This window comes from Doryrhamphus excisus, chromosome 22 (assembly GCF_030265055.1).
Source record: "Doryrhamphus excisus isolate RoL2022-K1 chromosome 22, RoL_Dexc_1.0, whole genome shotgun sequence".
Lineage (NCBI taxonomy): Eukaryota > Metazoa > Chordata > Actinopteri > Syngnathiformes > Syngnathidae > Doryrhamphus > Doryrhamphus excisus.
The window spans coordinates 10,095,001-10,114,886 of record NC_080487.1 but is presented as its reverse complement, the minus strand read 5'-3'; the positions used below and the strand labels follow the sequence as shown (position 1 = coordinate 10,114,886).

Below are 19,886 nucleotides of genomic sequence, written 5' to 3'. Positions count from 1 at the left end.
TCAGAATACATCAAACTATGTAATTTAATTTTACAGTTTTTTTTTTTTTTACTAAATAAGACATCCGACTCGCAAGTCATGTTGCCAGTTAAAATACTTAGAAAGCAACTGGCTGGATTCAAACGCTTGGTGGGCCGCATGTGGCCCCCGGGCCATAGTTTGCCCACCCCAGCCCTGACAATGTGGAGTCGCCAATTAACCTAGCATGTTTTTGGAATGTGGGAGGAAACCGGAGTACCCGGAGAAAACCCACGCATGCACGGGGAGAACATGCAAACTCCACACAGAGATGGCCGAGGGTGGAATTGAACCCTGGTCTCCTAGTTGTGAGGTCTGCACGCTAACCACTCGACTGCCATGCAGCACTGGAATTATTTAATACACTTTATTATTTATACAGTATATTATTCATTCATTTTCTGCTGCTTTTTCCTCACGAGGGTCGCGGGGGTGCTGGAGCCTATCCCAGCTGTCTTCGGGCGAGAGGCGGGGTACACCCTGGACTGGTGGCCAGCCAGCCAATCACAGGGCACATATAGACAAACAACCATTCACACTCACATTCATACCTATGGTCAATTTGGAGTCGCCAATTAACCTAGCATGTTTTTGGAATGTGGGAGGAAACCGGAGTACCCGGAGTAAACCCACGTATGCATCTCCACACAGAGATGGCCGAGGGTGGAATTGAACCCTGGTCTCCTAGCTGTGAGGTCTGCGCGCTAACCACTCGACCGCCGTGCAGCACTGGAATTATTTAATACACTTTATTTTCTATACAGTATATTATTTTCCTTGTCCTATATTCAGTCCAATATACAAAGTTTCATAGAAATCGATTGAGTAGTACACGTGTAGTTGTCCTTATAAAAAAAATATATAAATATATATATAAAAATATAAAAATTATAAATAAACAACAGAAAAAGTCTATTTACATCTAATGGTATTTTGGTGAAGAATTCAAGCAAGGTGAGGTTCAGGTATTTTCTAATGTGTGTGTTGACAACTGGGAGGGGGCGGGGGTGGGGGTGTGGGGGGCACAGACCTGAGGCACGATACGCTGCAACATGTCTGTGGTGTATGCAAAGCACACGGCGAGGGGAAGGAAGTATTACAAAAAAAACACTGAAGTCACTCCCTAAACTGTTAGCATTGTTAACACATGTGCCGACAGTGTTCTCTGGACTGATTCATCACACTCACAGTACACAGTACACAGTGGGGTGGCGGAGGGTGGGGGGTCAGGGGTATATCCCAGGGGAAGGTTGGCTAGCCGCTGTTTAAAAGGCTTTTCTCTCAGTTTAATTCGGGAAGGCTCAGATTGCTGTTCATTGATAATGCTGCTTAGCTGCATGGGACCCACCTGTAGCATCAGTTTCCCAGCCTGGTTATTGGAATATGCACAAAAACTACATAACATGCAATTACAGGGAAAATAGTATACATTTCAATCCTCCATAAGCACATTGAAGAGGATCTATTATGCTTTTTCCACTTTTTATAGTAATGGTTTTATTTCATTTGAACATGCATCAGATTACAATTGAATGCATCCCATAATCAGTTCACAGTTCCACATGTCCAAAAGGAGTAGGAAGAAGCAAAGCTTATTAAATCCTACCACTCCATCTGGTACTTTTACAATCAGTAACTGTTACATTTGTTCACTTCCTGCTTTCCTAATATATATATATATATATTTTTTTTTTTATCACGTACCGAAGTACGAGGTGATATGACCACATATTATGTCATTGTATGGTCATATCACGTCGTACGACTTCGGTACGATAAAAAAAACTATATTAAGAAAGCAGGAAGTGAACAAATGTAACAGTTACTGATTATTTTAGGTCATAAAAAAAATCCTACCTCTCCATCTGGTACTTTTACAATCAGTAACTGTTACATTTGTTCACTTCCTGCTTTCCTAATATAGTTTTTTTTTTATTTTTATATTTTTTTTGTATTTATTTTTGTCAAAGTACCAAGGTAAGTACAAGGTGACTTATCTTTACTAAAAGTTGTTAGTATTAAGTCATTACCAAAGTACTCACGCTCGAGGGTTCAATTTACAATCAGTAACTGTTACATTTGTTCACTTCCTGCTTTCCTAATATAGTTTTTTTTTAATTTTTATATATTTTTTTGTATTTATTTTTGTCAAAGTACCAAAGTAAGTATGAGGTGACTTATCTTTACTAAAAGTTGTTAGTATTAAGTCATTACCAAAGTACTCACGCTCGAGGGTTCAATTTACAATCAGTAACTGTTACATTTGTTCACTTCCTGCTTTCCTAATATAGTTTTTTTTATCACATACCAAAGTACAAGGTGAGATAATGACCATACAATGACATAATGTGTGGTCATATCACCTTGTACTTCGGTACGTGATAAAATATATATATGTATATATACACCCTGGTGGCCAGCCAATCACAGGGCACATATAGACAAACAACCATTCACACTCACATTCATACCTATGGACAATTTGGAGTCGCCAATTAACCTAGCATGTTTTTGGAATGTGGGAGGAAAACGGAGTACGAGGTGGGATGGACGAGGGTGGGATTGAACTCCGGTCTCCTATCTGTGAGGTCTGCGCGCTAACCACTAAACCCCCTGTGCAGCCATAGCTGAATATATGGAATGTTATTTTTAATTGACGTCTAAGTGACAGCAACAACGTGACTTCTCAGACAGATTTGAACCAACAGGAAGTTGAGCACAAAATCCTCTGAGTCCCATTCTTGTCTTCCTAATCGGCTCCAGATTTGTGCAGTGAGAGCGCTGTCAAGAGTGTCGTGTTCAGCTATGGTATCGGCTGTCAAGGATTGGAGTCGGATCAAAGCGAGACAGTGAAAAGATCGGGATCCACTCCCCGACCCTCCCCTCAGGACTAGTAATGGGAGTGGTCGATTGTGGCCTGGTATGGGTAGAGCAAACTACCATTTTTTTATACGGCGCTTTTCATAGTCATGCATATCACAAACATTTTCATATATCAGAATAAAGTCATCCTTATAGGGGGAATCATGAACAACCACCCCGCCCACTTTCTCCACATTGCGTTAATACCGATCTGGGATCCTCGGTGATGCAGATCTAATTTCAGTCTCTTGGTACCACAAACAGGAAGCAGTAGCTTGTTGATAAACACCCGCAATGATGGTGAACGGAGGTGGAAAGTCAATATGGTGCGAGGGAAGAATACGCAAAAGAAGGAGGGTTATGTACTATATCCATTAAGTCCACTAATTCCTGACATAATTAGGCTTTGGCAAATGAGTTGGAAGACACTGTATGTAAATGGAGAATATTTCACAATATACAGTAATTAATAAAAAAGGATTTTTATTATTAGACACTGTATGTAAATGGAGAATATTTCAGAATATACAGTAATTAATAAAAATGTATTTTTATTATTAGACACGGTATTTAGACACTATGAAAATGGAAAATATTTCAGAATATACAGTAATTAATTTATTTTTTATTATTAGACACATATGTAGACACTGTATGTAAATGGAGAATATTTCATAATATACAGTAATTAATAACAATGTATTTTTATTATTAGGCACTGTATTTAGACACTGTATGTAAATGGAGAATATTTCATAACATACAGTAATTAATAAAAATGTATTTTTATTATTAGACACTGTATTTAGACACTGTATGTAAATGTGGAATATTTCATAATATACAGTAATTAATAAAAATGTATTTTTATTATTACACACTGTATTTAGACAGGATGTAAATGGAGAATATTTTATAATATACAGTACTTAATAAAACTTTATTTTATTATTAGAAACTGTATTTAGACACTGTATGTAAATAGAAAATATTTCATAATATACAGTAATAAAACTGTATTTTTATTATTAGACACTGTATTTAGACACTGTAATGGTGAATATTTCATAATATACAGTAATTAATACAAATTTATTTTATTATTCGACACTATATTTAGACACTGTATGTAAATGAAGAATATTTCATAATACACAGTAATTAATAAAAAAAATATTTGTTTTATTAGACACTGTATTTAGACACTGTATGTAAATAGAAAATATTTCAGAATATACAGTAATTAATCATGTATTTTATTATTAGACACTGTATTAAGACACTGTATATAAATGGAGAATATTTCATAATATACAGTAATTAATAAAAATGTATTTTTATTATTAGGCACTGTATTTAGACTCTGTATGTAAATGGAGAATATACAGTTATTATTAAAAATTTATTTTAATTATTAGACACTGTATTTAGACACTATGTAAATGGAGAATATTTCATAATATACAGTAATTAATAAAAATGTATTTTTATTATTAGACACTGTATTTAGACACTGTATGTAAATTGAGAATATTTCATAATATACAGTTATTAACAATTTATTTTTATTATTAGACACTGTATGTGTCTGTGAGGATAAGCGGCAGAAAATTAATGAATGAATTAGCTTAAAGATCGATTGTGCGGGGGTCTCACGCAATATAGTCCAATGTCCTTTTTATTTACAACAACCAGTGTTATAAATTTACATTTTTATTCACAAATACCTGTCTTTGTTTTTGGCGAACTTGAAGAATGACAAATCTGGTCTTTTGGATAGACTATTCTAAGCAGTGTGCCAAGGATACATTCGCAATGCAATGTTACGGGATTCTGCTCACCATCATGGCAGCCAAACCCGCGCAAGCCATAATATGGATGTGGATGCCGATTAAAAGTCATTTTCTCATGCCGCTTATCCTCATTAGGGTTGTGGATACGCTGGAGCCTATCCCAGCTGACTTTGGGCGAGAGGCGGGGTACACCCTGGACCGGTGGCCAGCCAATCACAGGGCACATATGGACAAACAACCATTCACACTCACATTCATACATCATTCATTAAATAATAAACCCTGTGATTGACTCTTACATAAGTTCAAAGTGTACATATGTGTATAAGTCAAACACTGGCAACCCCCTCAGCATAGCACACTTGGGATTTAATGATGAGGGAATCCTGCTAAATTCTCAGCGGCTTGTAAAAGTCAACAAGCTGACACTCACCTTTGCTTTCTGGCGTATCCACCTCCTCCACTTCCTGCTGCTCCTCCTATTAACCTTCAATGTAGTCTTCCATTTTCTCCGGGACACTGTCAGCACTTCAATATCAGCAGCTATCATGAAAAGAAATGTTAAAATATGACTCAGCATATGTGGATGCAATTCATTTGATGTAAACTTACATTTAGTTCATCCGGTTAGGTTAGAAGACAGGAGTTAAAGACTTGTGATGACAAATAAACAATATATACAATATAGCAGTGTTAAAATGACAACAATAACAACTTCCTATGCAGTCGTACTGTAACTAAAGTGGTATTGTACTGTACATACTGCTACTCTTTGAAGGCCTCTCTTGTTCCATGACCCTAAAAGACAAAATAGCTATGTTACATGTGTGTTGTATCTACTTGTAGGTCTCACACAGGAACTGACAATGATAAATTTCCTTCACAATGAGAAGACACAAGATTCATCACTGTCAGAAGCCACCATCAGGCCCACAATGAAAGTTCAGGATAAAAAGAGAGTAACATGAGCCTTTTCATCGTCGACAGCTTGCTTCATGTTAAATGAGAAGTGTCCTGTATTAACTGTTGACTGACTGTTCAGTGCTGAACATATGGCAAGAGTAAAAATTAAAAAATCAGAGAAAAATATGAATATATATACACACATTATTGTGTTTTTTTAAATGAATACATATAAACATGTCAATATTTGAAAATAGAATAAATATTCTTCTAGATATTCTATTTTAAATAGTTCAGGTGTACAGCATGTTAAGGAATGCTGCCATCTACCGGTAAAATCTTGAAACTACCATTATATTATATTCATTAAAAATACATGCAGTGGATTTTCTCCACTTGGAGCAATGAATGGTAGGCAACAATACGTTAGAGCATGAAGGTGACGTCATGTGATGTTTACATTAAAAAAAACATCATGTGACGTCATAACATAATAATCCCAAGTTAAAAAATATAATTGTACATTTTTACTTCATTCTTCATGTGGAAAATGTTGGCTGTTTTTTGATAGTTCAGGTGTACAGCATATGTTAAGGAATGCTGCCATCTACCGGTGAAACCTTGAAACTACTATTATATTGTATTCATTAAAAATACATATGCAGTGGATTTTCTCCACTTGGAGCAATGGTGGGCAACAATACTTAGTGTATGAAAGTGACGTCATGTGATGTTTACATTAAAAAAAACATCATGTGACGTCATAACATAATCCCAAGTTAAAAAATATATTTGTACATTTTTACTTCATTCTTCATGTGGAAAATGTGGGCTGTTTTTTGATAGTTCAGGTGTACAGCATATGTTAAGGAATGCTGCCATCTACCGGTGAAACCTTGAAACTACTATTATATTGTATTCATTAAAAATACATGCAGTGGATTTTCTCCACTTGGAGCAATGAATGGTAGGCAACAATACGTTAGTGTATGAAAGTGACGTCATGTGATGTTTACATTTAAAAAAACATCATGTGACGTCATAACATAATCCCAAATTTAAAAAATATAATTGTACATTTTTACTTCATTCTTCATGTGGAAAATGTGGGCTGTTTTTTGATAGTTCAGGTGTACAGCATATGTTAAGGAATGCTGCCATCTACCGGTGAAACCTTGAAACTACTATTAGATTGTATTCATTAAAAATACATATGCAGTGGATTTTCTCCACTTGGAGCAATGGTGGGCAACAATACTTAGCGTATGAAAGTGACGTCATGTGATGTTTACATTAAAAAAACATAATGTGACGTCATAACATAATAATCCCAAGTTAAAAAATATAATTGTACATTTTTACTTCATTCTTCATGTGGAAAATGTGGGCTGTTTTTGAGTGACACACAGGCAAAATAAGTAATTTGAGACAAAAAATTGACAAAAAACGCCCCCCAAAAAAAGCCGTTTGCACTGCGTTCATTACAAAATAGTTGTGGTTTATTCTTTTGGGAACAAAAAAAAATAGCAACAACTGTCACTTCTCATAAACCGAGACTATCTACAGGAAAGAAATGACAAAGGCTCCTTCTAAGCTTATAACCAATTTTCATCCACTGGCAAAAGAACAAAGAGAACCTTAATAAATCAATTTTGTGTGTTTTTTTTTTCTTTTTGGCGCATTGTGCATGTGTCCTTTTTCTTTCACATTCTGTCTCATTTGAACATTAAAACGTGTTCATTTTATTTTTTAATTCCTTGCAAGGCGTCATGCCTGCTAAGAAAAACTTGGAAAAAATTTGGAAAAGAAATATTTGGGGGAAAGCCGCTTAACTGAATGTTATTTCTTTTACCACAGTAGTCGCCTTGGATTTGCTCTCAAGGGTTACTGCTACTGTACATGCGCACAACGTGCAGTTGTGTTGCTATTGTCTAGTTATGGTCTGCTTTCTATGAAAAACTTTAAACCGATACAACGAAGGCAGTGTTCAACACACGTGTGTGTGTTTTGTACGCCTGTAAAGCATCTTTAAAGGGTGTACATTGTCCTGCCTGGTCCAAAACGGGTCCGCAGTTAGTCCACGAGGCTTTGTGTGTTTGACTACTGCTTCACTGCTCGTAACGCTTGATTGTTACGGTCGGCGGAGGGACGGACGGGAGGGTGAAGGGGGGCTGTGTATGTTTTTAGTGCAATGTTTCCCGAATTGCTTTGGGAAAATAAGTTTGATGATTTTCCTCCATTGGACTAGCCCTTAGGTGGTCTGAGTAACAAGACAGTCCTTTAGTCCCTCACCTGTCCTTCAATGTCCAAATATCCATGATTCCTTTTTTTGTGGGTTTTTTTTCATGAAGTGGTAAAAGGATTCTTCATGAATGGGGATCAGCGGGGTCGAGGGGGGACACAAGATCCCACCTGACTGTTGGAAAAGTGCAGGTTTGGTTTCTTTTTATATTCTGTAAACGACAAATATCCACTTCACAAGCCAAGCCCGTCTTCCAGCTCTTTCTCAATACAGCAGGTTCTGGATCACAGGGCAGAAGAGGGCTGCAGGTAGTGTAGTAGGTAACAGCAAAAGGGGAAATGTCCTCCATATTGCGGACCCTTGGAAGGGAGCATTAGGGTATTGTGTGGTTTCGTTGATGTTTTTTTTTTTAAGTAATGAGAACCATTAGGATTGTTTGAGGCGCTTGCGTGGAGGTCCGAGGAAAGGGCACTGGGCTGATGCCAGCGAGCGGTACGCTTCGGCCACCAAATGAGGGTGAGATGCGACCATGGATTTCCAGCCTGCTGTCTCCATCACCTCTGCGGCGTGGCTGGAGGGCAGGAGGGAGGGAAGAGGGACACAGGAGGGAAATTTTTTTTATACAGAATAAGAGAAATCTCTCTGGAAGATGTTGAGACACTGGAATATTCAATGTTTGGAAAAATGTGTTCAAGTGTACAAAATATATTTTTGTTGTTGACCACTCGCCACTTGAGACCTTTTTAACCACAAGCCAAGTCAACTGTATCTTAATTGTCAAAAAAATCTGGTTTTGGCATCAATGTAAAGTGATGGCTAGTGTAGAAAAATTACATAGACAATATGCATGGTTTAAAAATGTAGCTGAAAAAAAATCTATTTTTAAATTTTTTAAATTATGTTGTTCCTACCACCCTTATCATTCATATTTCTAATGCACTGTTAATTTAGAAAAAAATACAAAATATATTTTGTATTTGTAAATACAATTTTCTATTTGTATTTTTATTTATTATCACTCATATTCATATTTTATTTGTTGAAAAATATATTTAAAAAAAATAATTATTCTGAAATAATTTACATTAAATATGGTTCTCCAAGGTCTACTTGGAGGATTTTTGCATCAATGTAAAGCGATGGCTAGTGTAGAAAAAATGCATAGACAATATGCATGGTTTAAAAATGTAGCTGAAAAAAAATATGTATATTAAAAATGTTTCAATTATTTTGCTCCTACCACCCTTATCATTCATATTTCTAATGCACTGTTAATTTAGAAAAAATACAAAATAATTTTGTGTTTGTAAATACAATTTTCTATTTTTATTTATCATCACTCATATTCATATTTTATTCGTTGAAAAATGTATTTTTTTATAATTATTCTGAAATAATTGACATTAAATATGGTTCTACAAGGTCTACTTGGAGGATTTTTGTATCAACGTAAAGTGAGTAGCTGAAGAAAATACATATATTTACATTTTTTTAATTATTTTGTTCCCACCACCCTTATCATTCATATTTCTAATGCACTGTTAATTTAGAAAAAAATACCAAATATATTTTGTGTTTGTAAATACAATTTTCTATTTGTATTTTTATTTATCATCACTCATATTCATATTTTATTCATTGAAAATTTTTATTTTTTTTAATAATTATTCTGAAATTATTTACATTAAATATGGTTCTACAAGGTCTACTTGGAGGATTTTGGTATCAACGTTAAGTGATGGCTAGCGTAGAAAAAATGCATTGACAATATGCATGGTTTAAAAATGTAGCTGGGAAAAAAATATGTTTTTTTATTATTTTGTTCCCACCACTCTTATCATTCATATTTCTAATGCACTGTTAATTTAGAAAAAAATACAAAATATATTTTCTATTTGTAAATACAATTTTCTATTGGTATTTGTATTTATCATCACTCATATTCATATTTTATTCATTGAAATGTATATATTTTTAAAATAATTATTCTATAATAATTTACTTTTTAAATGTAATCTCGCTTTGTAGAAAAAAAAAGATAAACAAACATTGCTGGAGGTAATTTCTGCCTCATGATTTAGTAAAAAAAAATGTAGTCACAGTGAATTGCAGCTCTTTAGCTTTCTGTGTAAAAGTGTGTCACCATCAAAACTGGGGGAAAATAATAATGTTGCTATTGACCTTTTCACATCTATTAATACACATAATGAGCAGTGCAGGCTGAGGGAGGGAAACAATGTGCAAGCTGTGCACACAGAGTCATTATCTACTACAAGATGATATTTGACAAATTAGTGGACACAAAGAGAGCAAACAATATGCAACCGAGTTGTACAAGTGTATGTACGTGTGTGTGTGTGTGCATACTCACTAGTTGATGAAGTCGACCGCCTGCGTTTTGAGCTGGTCGGCGCTGTGCAGGTCTGCCAGGATGAGGATCTCGGCTGCGTTCTCCACCGACAGGCTAGTGCACAGTGCATCCTCGCACATGACCTTCAGTCTCTCTAGAGCGTACTAAAGAGGGAAGAGAACATGAACGTGAATGGAAGTCAGCTTCGTATTCATGGTAATGGTAATGGTTTTATTTCATTTGAACATGCATCAGATTACAATTGAGTGCATCCCATAATCAGTTCACAGTTCCACATGTCCAAAAGGAGTAGGAAGAAGCAAAGCTTATTCAATCCTACCCCTCCATCTGGTACTTTTACAATCAGTAACTGTTACATTTGTTCACTTCCTGCTTTCCATAATACAGTTTAAGGTTTTTTTCCATATGCTGATTGCTGTTGTACAAGAAGACCTGTTGTGAAAAATTGACATTTCAATAATGTTACAGGCTTCGCTGCGCATCTTAAAATAAAGCTCTGCTAACAATCATGGGAGCTATTTTATTATTTGTTTTTCTTCACCAAATAGGCTAACCTAGCATGATATTGCGTTGTCCTGTCCCCCTGCTTCATGTTACCGGTGTTGTATGTGACATATACAGCGTTATAGTGCATATGTAAAAGTAGATAAAGTACACAGTAGCACTTCTACTACACCACTATGTACATCTGTGTAATACTTTGTTTTATATTCAGTATAGTTACTTCAGCCCCCATTCACTGTGCAATATCTGATCAACCTCCACGTGCAATATTAAGGTTCTAAATGCAATATATTAAGTTCTATGTGAAGTATTTCTATAATGCGTAATATTAACTCACTAGCAAGATCTCATAGTGTATAGACTGGTCATATATTTCATCTCGTTTATATTACTTGCATACTGTATTTGTATATAACTCTGGGGAAACCTGTTGATTTTGTTAATACTTGGGTTGTTTATATTGTTTATTTTTTTATATTGTGTATTTTGTACTGCTTAACTGATTCTCTACTCTTGCTGCTGTGCAATGCAAATTTCCCCACTGAGGGACGAATAAAGGCATATCTTATCTTCTAGGCAGGCATGGACAAATTCAGCTCATTAGCATAAAATCTACAGACGCCGAGTTCCCTGTAGGACTTCCTGGAAGTGCTTTTAAACTGTTAACTCACACGTGTCAACATGAAATGCCCTTACTTTATCAGCTGCCGCCAGCAGGTCATCTGCCATCTTGTCCAGGTTGGGAGCTTTGTCAGTGTAAATGAAGCACATCATCTCTTTGAAGACCTCGGGCTCCACGTCGTTGATTTCTACACGATTCTGACAGGAGGCAGATACAGGTGATGTTAAAGGCTTTTTTAATAAAACAATAATACGTAGAACATTCTGACTCACCTTTTTGCTCTCCTCCATTTCGTGTTCAAACATGGCACTGAATACGGGGGAGCGTGCTGAAATACACAGGGAAAAGAAAAAATAATAAGAGACGTGTGGGACTTAAAGACTGAATAAACATGAAGAGAATGTCTCATGTCGCTACCTGCCAAGATGGCTTTATGGGCCTGAAACTCCTGGCCGGCCACACACAGGGAACAGTCGGTGAAGCGGGAGTTCTCCCATAAGCCCCCAAGCTCGTCGGCTAGTCTGCAGTCGGGAACCTTCACCATGTTCATGGTGTTCTGGCCAGATATGTTGACCGAGTCCTGCACCACACTCACCTGAAACACACACAAACAGAGACAATTGGGAAATTACAGTAATGCAAGATATAAATGCTTTACCAAGGGACTTTTTTTTCTTCTTTATTTCTAACATGAAAAACATACAAAGCACAACAAACCAACCAAATCAATACAAATAAAAATACCTACATATATATAAATGTACACATGTTCGAAAGGGAGTGAGAAGAAGTCAAGACTTATCTAATCCCACCCCCCTAAACACCCAAATTCTAACCTCATCCCAACAAAACAAATATTATTCCTTGTCTACACAATAAAACCCCACATCCAACCACCCTCGCCCAGCTTGAGGCCCCCAACCACGTGCCAAGAGCAACCAGTTCATTATTAGTCATCCTATCCTACATGGTCCAGTACAAAAGAAAGAAAGAAACCACTCCAACTAAACAGTCACCACACCAGTCATCACAAGCTAACATGGATATAAAAACATCAATGTTATGGTGTTGTTGCAGTGAGATTAAAAAATAAAAGTATGCGAGAGGGAAAAAAAGAAAATATTCTTTAAAATACCTCAAATTAAATAATCACGCTGCTATCCCAACTACAGTGTTTTTCCACTTCCTTTCATTCATTCATTTTCTACCGCTTTTCCTCACGAGGGTCGCGGGGGGTGCTGGAGCCTATCCCAGCTGTCTTCGGGCGACAGGCGGGGTACACCTCGGACTGGTCGCCAGCCAATCACAGGGCACATATAGACAAACAACCATTCACACTCACATTCATACCTATGGACAATTTGGAGTCGCCAATTAACCTAGCATGTTTTTGGAATGTGGGAGGAAACCGGAGTACCCGGAGAAAACCCACGCATGCACGCGGAGAACATGCAAACTCCATTACATTACAATCCGTCAATTTGTTCACTTCCTGCTTTCCTAATATATATATTTTTTTTATCACGTACCGAAGTATGAGGTGATATGACCACATATTATGTCATTGTATGGTCATATCACCTCGTACTTCGGTATGATAAAAAAAAAACTATCTTAAGAAAGCAGGAAGTGAACAAATGTAACAGTTACTGATTTTTTTAGGTCATAAGAAAATCCTACCTTTCCATCTGGCACTTTTACAATCAGCAACTGTTACATTTGTTCACTTCCTGCTTTCCTTATTTAGTTTTTATTTTATTTATTTATTTATTTATTTTTTTAATAAAATTTTTTTTTTTTTGTCACGTATCGAAGTACGAGGTGACTTATCTTTACTAAAAGTTGTTAGTATTAAGTCCAAAAGTACCAAAGTACTCACGCTCGAAGGTTCAATTTACAATCAGTAACTGTTACATTTGTTCACTTCCTGCTTTCCTAATATAGTTTTTTTTATCACATACCGAAGTACAAGGTGACATAATGACCATACAATGACAATGTGTGGTCATATCACCTTGTACTTCCGTACGTGATAAAATATATATATGTATATATACAACCTGGTGGCCAGCCAATCACAGGGCACATATAGACAAACCATTCACACTCACATTCATACCTATGGACAATTTGGCGTCGCCAATTAACCTAGCATGTTTTTGGAATGTGGGAGGAAAACGGAGTACCCGGAGAAAACCCACGCATGCACGGAGAGAACATGCAAACTCCGCACAGAGATGACTGAGGGTGGAATCGAACTCGGGTCTCCTAGCTGTGAGGCCTGCACGCTAACCACTCGCTCACCGTGCAGCCTTTTAAGCGAATTCATGTATTACATTTTCCAATGATACCGTAACATAAACATCACAAAAAGGGGTTATTTACATCAAATGTATTGTGTGTGTGTGCGTGCATTTAAATAAAAGGAAAAGCGACTCTTCCTTGTGACTTCGACACTTTTTGGAGGTCCTGGTAGCGTTCCCCTTTAAGCCGGTTTTGTTGTTATTATTAACATTATAGTTTTGTGCTGTTTGCTGATTAACTATGAGACTAATCACTCCACTTCCTTTATTTTTGGTTTATTATTTATTCATTTATTTAATTAAATTTTTTTATCCTTGAACTTGAACTCCATTTAAAGCATACAGACCTCATTATTTCATCACATTTTCTCAGTGAGTTAACTTTGAAACTAGTGGTCGGGTCTGAAACCAATTAACCGCAATGTGATGACTGTACTCATATTTGTGAGATACTGCAAAAACAATCCACAGGCAAGAAGTAAATGGGACCCCTTCAGGTTGTGAGTGGTATATACACAATTTTGGGTATGAATGTGAGTGTGAATGGTTGTTTGTCTATATGTGCCCTGTGATTGGCTGGCTGGTGACCAGTCCAGGGTGTACCCTGCCTCTCGCACGAAGACAGCTGGGATAGGCTCCAGCACCCCCAGTGACCATCGTGAGAAAAAAGCGGTAGAAAATGAATGAATGAATGATTTCCAATACCATTTTTTAGTATGTGGACCCACTCATCCAAACGAAAATTGTTTTGATGGCGTCAGCATACCTCACAGAAGAGTGTGAGCTTGTCGTCGGGTAAAAGACCGTTGGCCTCATCGAGGAGGAAGTCTCTTCGGATGAACTTCTTAAAGCCCCAGTCTTTACCCTGCACAAAGCGATAAGCCCTCTGGCTTTCTGTAGACAGTCAGGACATACAAATGATCAGAACAATATAGTTATAATAATAAAGAACTAGTGGTGTTATATAGTATAGTTACTCACCCATGGCTTTGGTCTCCTCTCCCTTGGCGTTGAGAATGGAGAACTTGAACTTGGCTCGAACCTCAGCCTTTGGACAGCTGACCAGCAGCAGGTAGAGAGACAGGTAGTCTTTGCTCTCCTCGTCCAGGCCTTTGGGATTGACACGCAAACACCTGAAAGAGGTGGAGATGAAGCGGTTTCATCCCGCTGAACGTTTAGAGGCCTTGTGCAGCTCCGCTGTCCACTCACCACTTTAGCTTGTCATTGGCCCCTGAAGAGAAGGTGGAGCTCTTGATGACCTCGCCCATCTCCTCACGACAGAAGCTGAAGTTGTTGATGGTCCACATGTACGAGAACTTTACAACTTTGATCTGCAGAAAGAGAAAAAATACAATTCAATACACTGGGCCTCCTTTTACATGTTCTCCTATCTTGGCTGAAATCATGCTAATGAGCAAACACTTGAATTATTAATTATTTAATCACAATGATTACTTCAGATTATTTTATGAATTATGTTTCATCACAACAAATCGTGTTAAGGAAAAAAACCTTCATGTGTCTGTATACATTGTACCACGATTCAAAAAATGTTTTAAATTGTAGGTTTTTGGAATTTCAAGCACTGCATTAATTGATGGCTAAAAATAAATTATTTGTGTGATTAATCGCACACTGAACCAACAGAGGCGAAGTAAAGTGGAGAGTACTGTTGCTGGCCACCAGCACAGCACCCCGATGATTCATCGGGGTGTCACAAGAGATTGTGAGATTAAAATCAATTAATTAATCACAGAATAAATGAAAATTAACTCCATAATTTAGCCCACCTCAATACACTGCCATGTGTATGCGTGTTCCGTCTGTTTTCCCTCATCTCCCCGCCTCTAAACAAGCAGGAAGACGGCTCACTCTTTGTGCTGTTTTCAGCACCTTGGTGAGTTTGTTCCATAGAACAATAACAACGGAGTGAGCCCTTTTGACAGTCGTACAAGCCACGTTTACATGAGTTTTTCTCTTTCCGAATGACCTTTCCGAAAACAATGGTATACATGGAAAGGAATATTCCAATCGCGTGTCTGCTTGCCAGTTTTTCGTTTGTCCAGTCTTGAAATTTAGTTTGAATCAAAAACAGACTTTCCTTAGCAGTCCAGTGTCGAGTGCTCGCCTCCATTTTTTTTTTTTTAATCGAAGAACGTCTCAAGCTGTGTGTTACAAAAGAACGCAGGAACGTAGGAAACCTGCACTGTCCAGTTTCCAGGTATTTGTTTCAATCAGTCTGGTTGAATTTTTGGCTAAAAGTTACTTAATCGTTTCAGATCATATCGTTCTTAAAGGGGAACTGCACTTTTTTTGGGGGGGGGGGGAGGTTCAATCTTGCTAATATTTTATAATTAAGCTCGGCACATGTTTTATATAGATATGTATTTTCTTTTTTTTTTTTAAACTGGACTTGTGAATGGCGTATAGAAGGGTTTAGATCAGGGGTGCTCATTAAGTCGATCGCGATCTACCGGTCGATCGCGGAGGTGGTACTGGTCGATCGCTGGTCAATCGCGGCGTGATATGAAAAAAATATCATCCTCGCATCAATGCCGTCACTTGATTGATATACAGGGCAGCCATTCAGATGACAACTGAATGTTGCCCTTCGGGCGACCAATCAAATCAAACAACGTCTCTAAGTGCAGCAGAACTTACGATGTCAGCCTATCATCCATCCCCGTTACTTGATTGACATACAGGACAACCAGTCAGATGACAACTGAATTTTGACCTTTAGGTCACCGCTCATGCGTAAACAGCGATGCAAAGTGCTAAGCTAGTCGGCGAATTGCGTTAGATTTTAAGCCCTCGCTAAAGTTTATGGTCACTAAAATGAGTGAAGGAGCTGGACCAAGTAAAAAGGCAAAAACATATCACTTCCATACGGAATGGGAGGTGGACTTTTTTTTCACAATGTCTTTTTCGAAGTGCGTTTGCCTCATATGCCATTCTACCATCGCAGTACCAAAGAAGGGAAATGGGGAGTAATGTGGAGGTAATTACAAAAAATGTTAATAGTTAATTATGTGTGTTTTGCAATATTGGCTCATTTGGTTATGTAAGGTACATCAACATACATTGTACGTACAAATAATCCTCAATACATTTGACAATAAATAGATGTTTTGCATTTTTGTAGTGGGTAGATCATTTTGACTCGGTCATTTTAAAAGTAGCTCGCATGCTGAAAAAGTGTGAGCACCCCTGGTTTAGATTCTGTTCCACAGATGGCGCTAATGCACACCAAAGCTGCTTGCCAACCGCCAATAAACAACAGAAGAAGAAAAACTCCACGAAGAAGAACGCAGTCTGACAACTTTCCGATTGAGCGGGTACAAGATACCTCAATCGGATTGGGGAAAGGAATATTCCACCCCTGGGAATCCCATTATATATTCATTCGGATTGGCACTTTTATTTCGGAATGAGGTGTATACAAAGGTTACATTCTTTTCTGTTTGAGCAAATAACCCGAATGGAATTGGAATATTTGGGTCCATGTAAACGTGGCTAGAGTCTCTCTGTCTTGGTGGTTGGAGGCGGGGCCGCTGACATACACACAGAGTGCAGAAGAGTGTAGCCACACACAAAAGTGCTCAGCCTGACCAGTTCACAGCAAAAACTGTCAGACATCTACCGAAAACAAAAATGTCGGTATCACTACAATAAATTACTTGCCTGTAGAAAGGAGTTGATTGATTGAAAATCAGTGCGGCAAGTGTTCTGTGACTATCTGGAAAGCCACAAGCACTTGTACATGTGTGACGCAAAGAGCTCTGGTATTAGAATCAAACTGGTGTCGCCAGATATCAGGATGGGATCGGAACTGAAATGCATCCCCAGTCACTTTACCTGCGTGTAGCACCAGCTCTCAGCCACAGGCCCGCTGGACATTTCCGCCGGGGGAGGGGGACTCGGGACTCTTGACATTGCCAGCGTGACAGAGGGTGTTGGTCTCAAGAGGAGGATGAGGAGGAATACGCCGCTTCCACTCGTCAGTGCTTGGTCCGAAAGTCCATCTACATCAGAACCAGCGAGATGGAAGCAGTTCGCCCCCTACAGAAAATAAGTAGAATTTTTTAATCCATTTTTAATGGATGCTGTATGGTATCATGTACCCAGAAAAAATTATTACGTTTGATTAATGTTCATGTTAAAGGTTAAATCACTGTTAATAGTTATCCTCCCTATCCGTGTGGAAGTGGTAAGTTTTTGGCTATTTAAGTTGAAAGGAAATAACTTGAAGGCTACCGTTTAGGTCGCTAGCTTGCGAGTTAGCGTGTGTCTCAAGACCCTGCAGTTGCACAATATGTTGTAAATAAAAAGAGTATAAATGTGACTATAGTCGTGTTTTGTCATGTCTACAGGGCTCTAATAATGCTTTGTTCATTTTAATCTGAAGAAAAAAATTTATCTACCACCCACTACATGGTTTCTTAAGTTTTTATTATTTGCCGTTTTATTATTATTATTATTATTATTATATTTATTTATTACTGATTGATTGATTTTCTTTATTCCTGATTTGTTTATTTATTTTTCATCTTATTTTGTGTAGAAAAAAAATTAAGATATTTGAGAACAGTGGAATGTTTTATCAGAGATTTTCTTGTAGAAAATCATAACCAAAGCAAAGTTTATTCATTTTTCAGTTTTTAATAAATGCGTTTTTTGTTTTTGTTTTTGGAAAACCTGATCCGGCCAAGTCTCACACAGACCCTAGCTCCAGTGGCCCCCAGGTAAATTGAATTTGAGACCCCTGCCATAGTGTTTACTTGTAGTGCATGTGAGTTTGCACTGCTTGTGATTTAACACATCACCACCAGAATGGGGAGTGTTATAATCTTCAGGATGCCATTGCTTCTACATTGGTTGCCATGTTAATTGAACTATTCAGCTCGTAGTATAATTAGTAAACATGGCGCTATTTTAATGAAAATAGTTCAAAAAGTACTAATTGCAAAAGAAACTACACTGGGCCCACATTACAAAAAGCTGTCCTATATTGCTACCTCTAAGCAAACATAAACTCCACTATTAAAGTGTTTTTAAACAAGCTTCCGAAATATATTAATGACAAATACATTTATTAAATTGAATATACTGACAGCTGAACAGATGTCAATGTACTAGGTGACAGTAGCAGGTTGTCAACCTGCTAACACTAGATAAAAATGATAATTATGTAACTTTTAGACAAATGTTACATTACAAGCCGTATCAGATAAAACAATTTAATGTTAGTCTGCGGGGGTGGAAACAACAGAAAATGTTATCTGTGACGGTGAGTCCAGGCGATAGCTAGCACGCTGGCTAACTTCAATCACGCTAGCTACTCGCTAGTTAGCCACATAGCTGCTACTAGCCCCAGATAACCAAATGAGTCGTAAATCGCAACAATAGCTGCGACTAAGAACACATCGCAACAAGGTCCATTGTGTTGTTTTCTAACTCTTGTGTACCCCAATTTGTTGCTTTTACTGTGATTTATCGGCGTTCTTACCTCTTATTTAAGGTCGCTAGCTTTCCGGGATCTTCTGTTGTTGTTAGCTGAGAAGTGGCAGTTCTGAACCGTGTTACGTCACCGAGGACACCTCCCGCCGCACTGAAGACTATAACGTGCTTTTCTTTCTTTTTCTGTTTTGCTATGGTAGTGGTTGATTTGTAATATTATTAATTCACTGCATATATCGACACTTTTGTACAGTTTCTTCACTTCCACGTGTGTAAATTAGACGTGGGCGGATCGATACAAATGTCGGTAATATCGATGCCAAGCTAACCAGTCAGTGTAATTATAAATAGCATGTTGTAAAAACAGCAAAATATAAGAAACATATGAGAGGATATGTCATTTAAATATATTGTACATTCAAAACAATAAAAAATAAATACAGAATATTGTTCTATGACACTTTCCATGTCTACGTTGACAACCCTATCAGTTCATTTACCGATTTTATTGATTATTGAATATTTTTTTGTGCTCGCACAATGAGTTAGTTTGCCAACCAGGAAGAAATAAAAACACCATAGAAAAGTATCTACATATACACCAAAGTATGTATCATTAATACAGTGAATACATTAATACAGTGAAAATTATATAAAATGTGAATATTTACTTAGTAAGTCGATTTCAGTGCTCCTAGCAAACACAAAACAGTTAGCCTGGAGCCCCGAAAGAGTAAAAAAATGAAGGCATTCCCTTATTTTCAAATGCTAATGTTGACAGGTATAATGTTTTACTTACCTGCGGATG

The 19,886-nt window shown here is 37.4% G+C and overlaps 1 protein-coding gene across 2 annotated transcripts in view; it reads right to left on the bottom strand.

Moving 5' to 3' along the window:
- Positions 1-7,040: 7,040 nt before the first annotated feature.
- The window catches only part of spop (speckle type BTB/POZ protein), a 13,001-nt gene continuing 155 nt past the window's right edge, over positions 7,041-19,886 (bottom strand). The window contains exons 1-10 of one of the 2 annotated variants that reach the window (XM_058062573.1): positions 19,878-19,886; positions 17,477-17,680; positions 14,828-14,949; positions 14,600-14,751; positions 14,385-14,512; positions 11,733-11,910; positions 11,588-11,643; positions 11,390-11,512; positions 10,190-10,332; positions 7,041-8,389 (exon numbers count right to left, since the gene is read on the bottom strand). The exon at positions 19,878-19,886 is cut by the window's right edge and continues 155 nt beyond it. In XM_058062573.1, coding sequence (XP_057918556.1) covers positions 8,245-8,389; positions 10,190-10,332; positions 11,390-11,512; positions 11,588-11,643; positions 11,733-11,910; positions 14,385-14,512; positions 14,600-14,751; positions 14,828-14,949; positions 17,477-17,554 — 1,125 coding nt within the window. In that variant the 5' untranslated portion in view covers positions 17,555-17,680; positions 19,878-19,886 and the 3' untranslated portion in view covers positions 7,041-8,244. Of the gene's footprint in view, positions 8,390-10,189; positions 10,333-11,389; positions 11,513-11,587; positions 11,644-11,732; positions 11,911-14,384; positions 14,513-14,599; positions 14,752-14,827; positions 14,950-17,476; positions 17,681-19,127; positions 19,610-19,877 lie in introns of those variants that run through there. The other variant, XM_058062571.1, reaches the window with a different exon arrangement.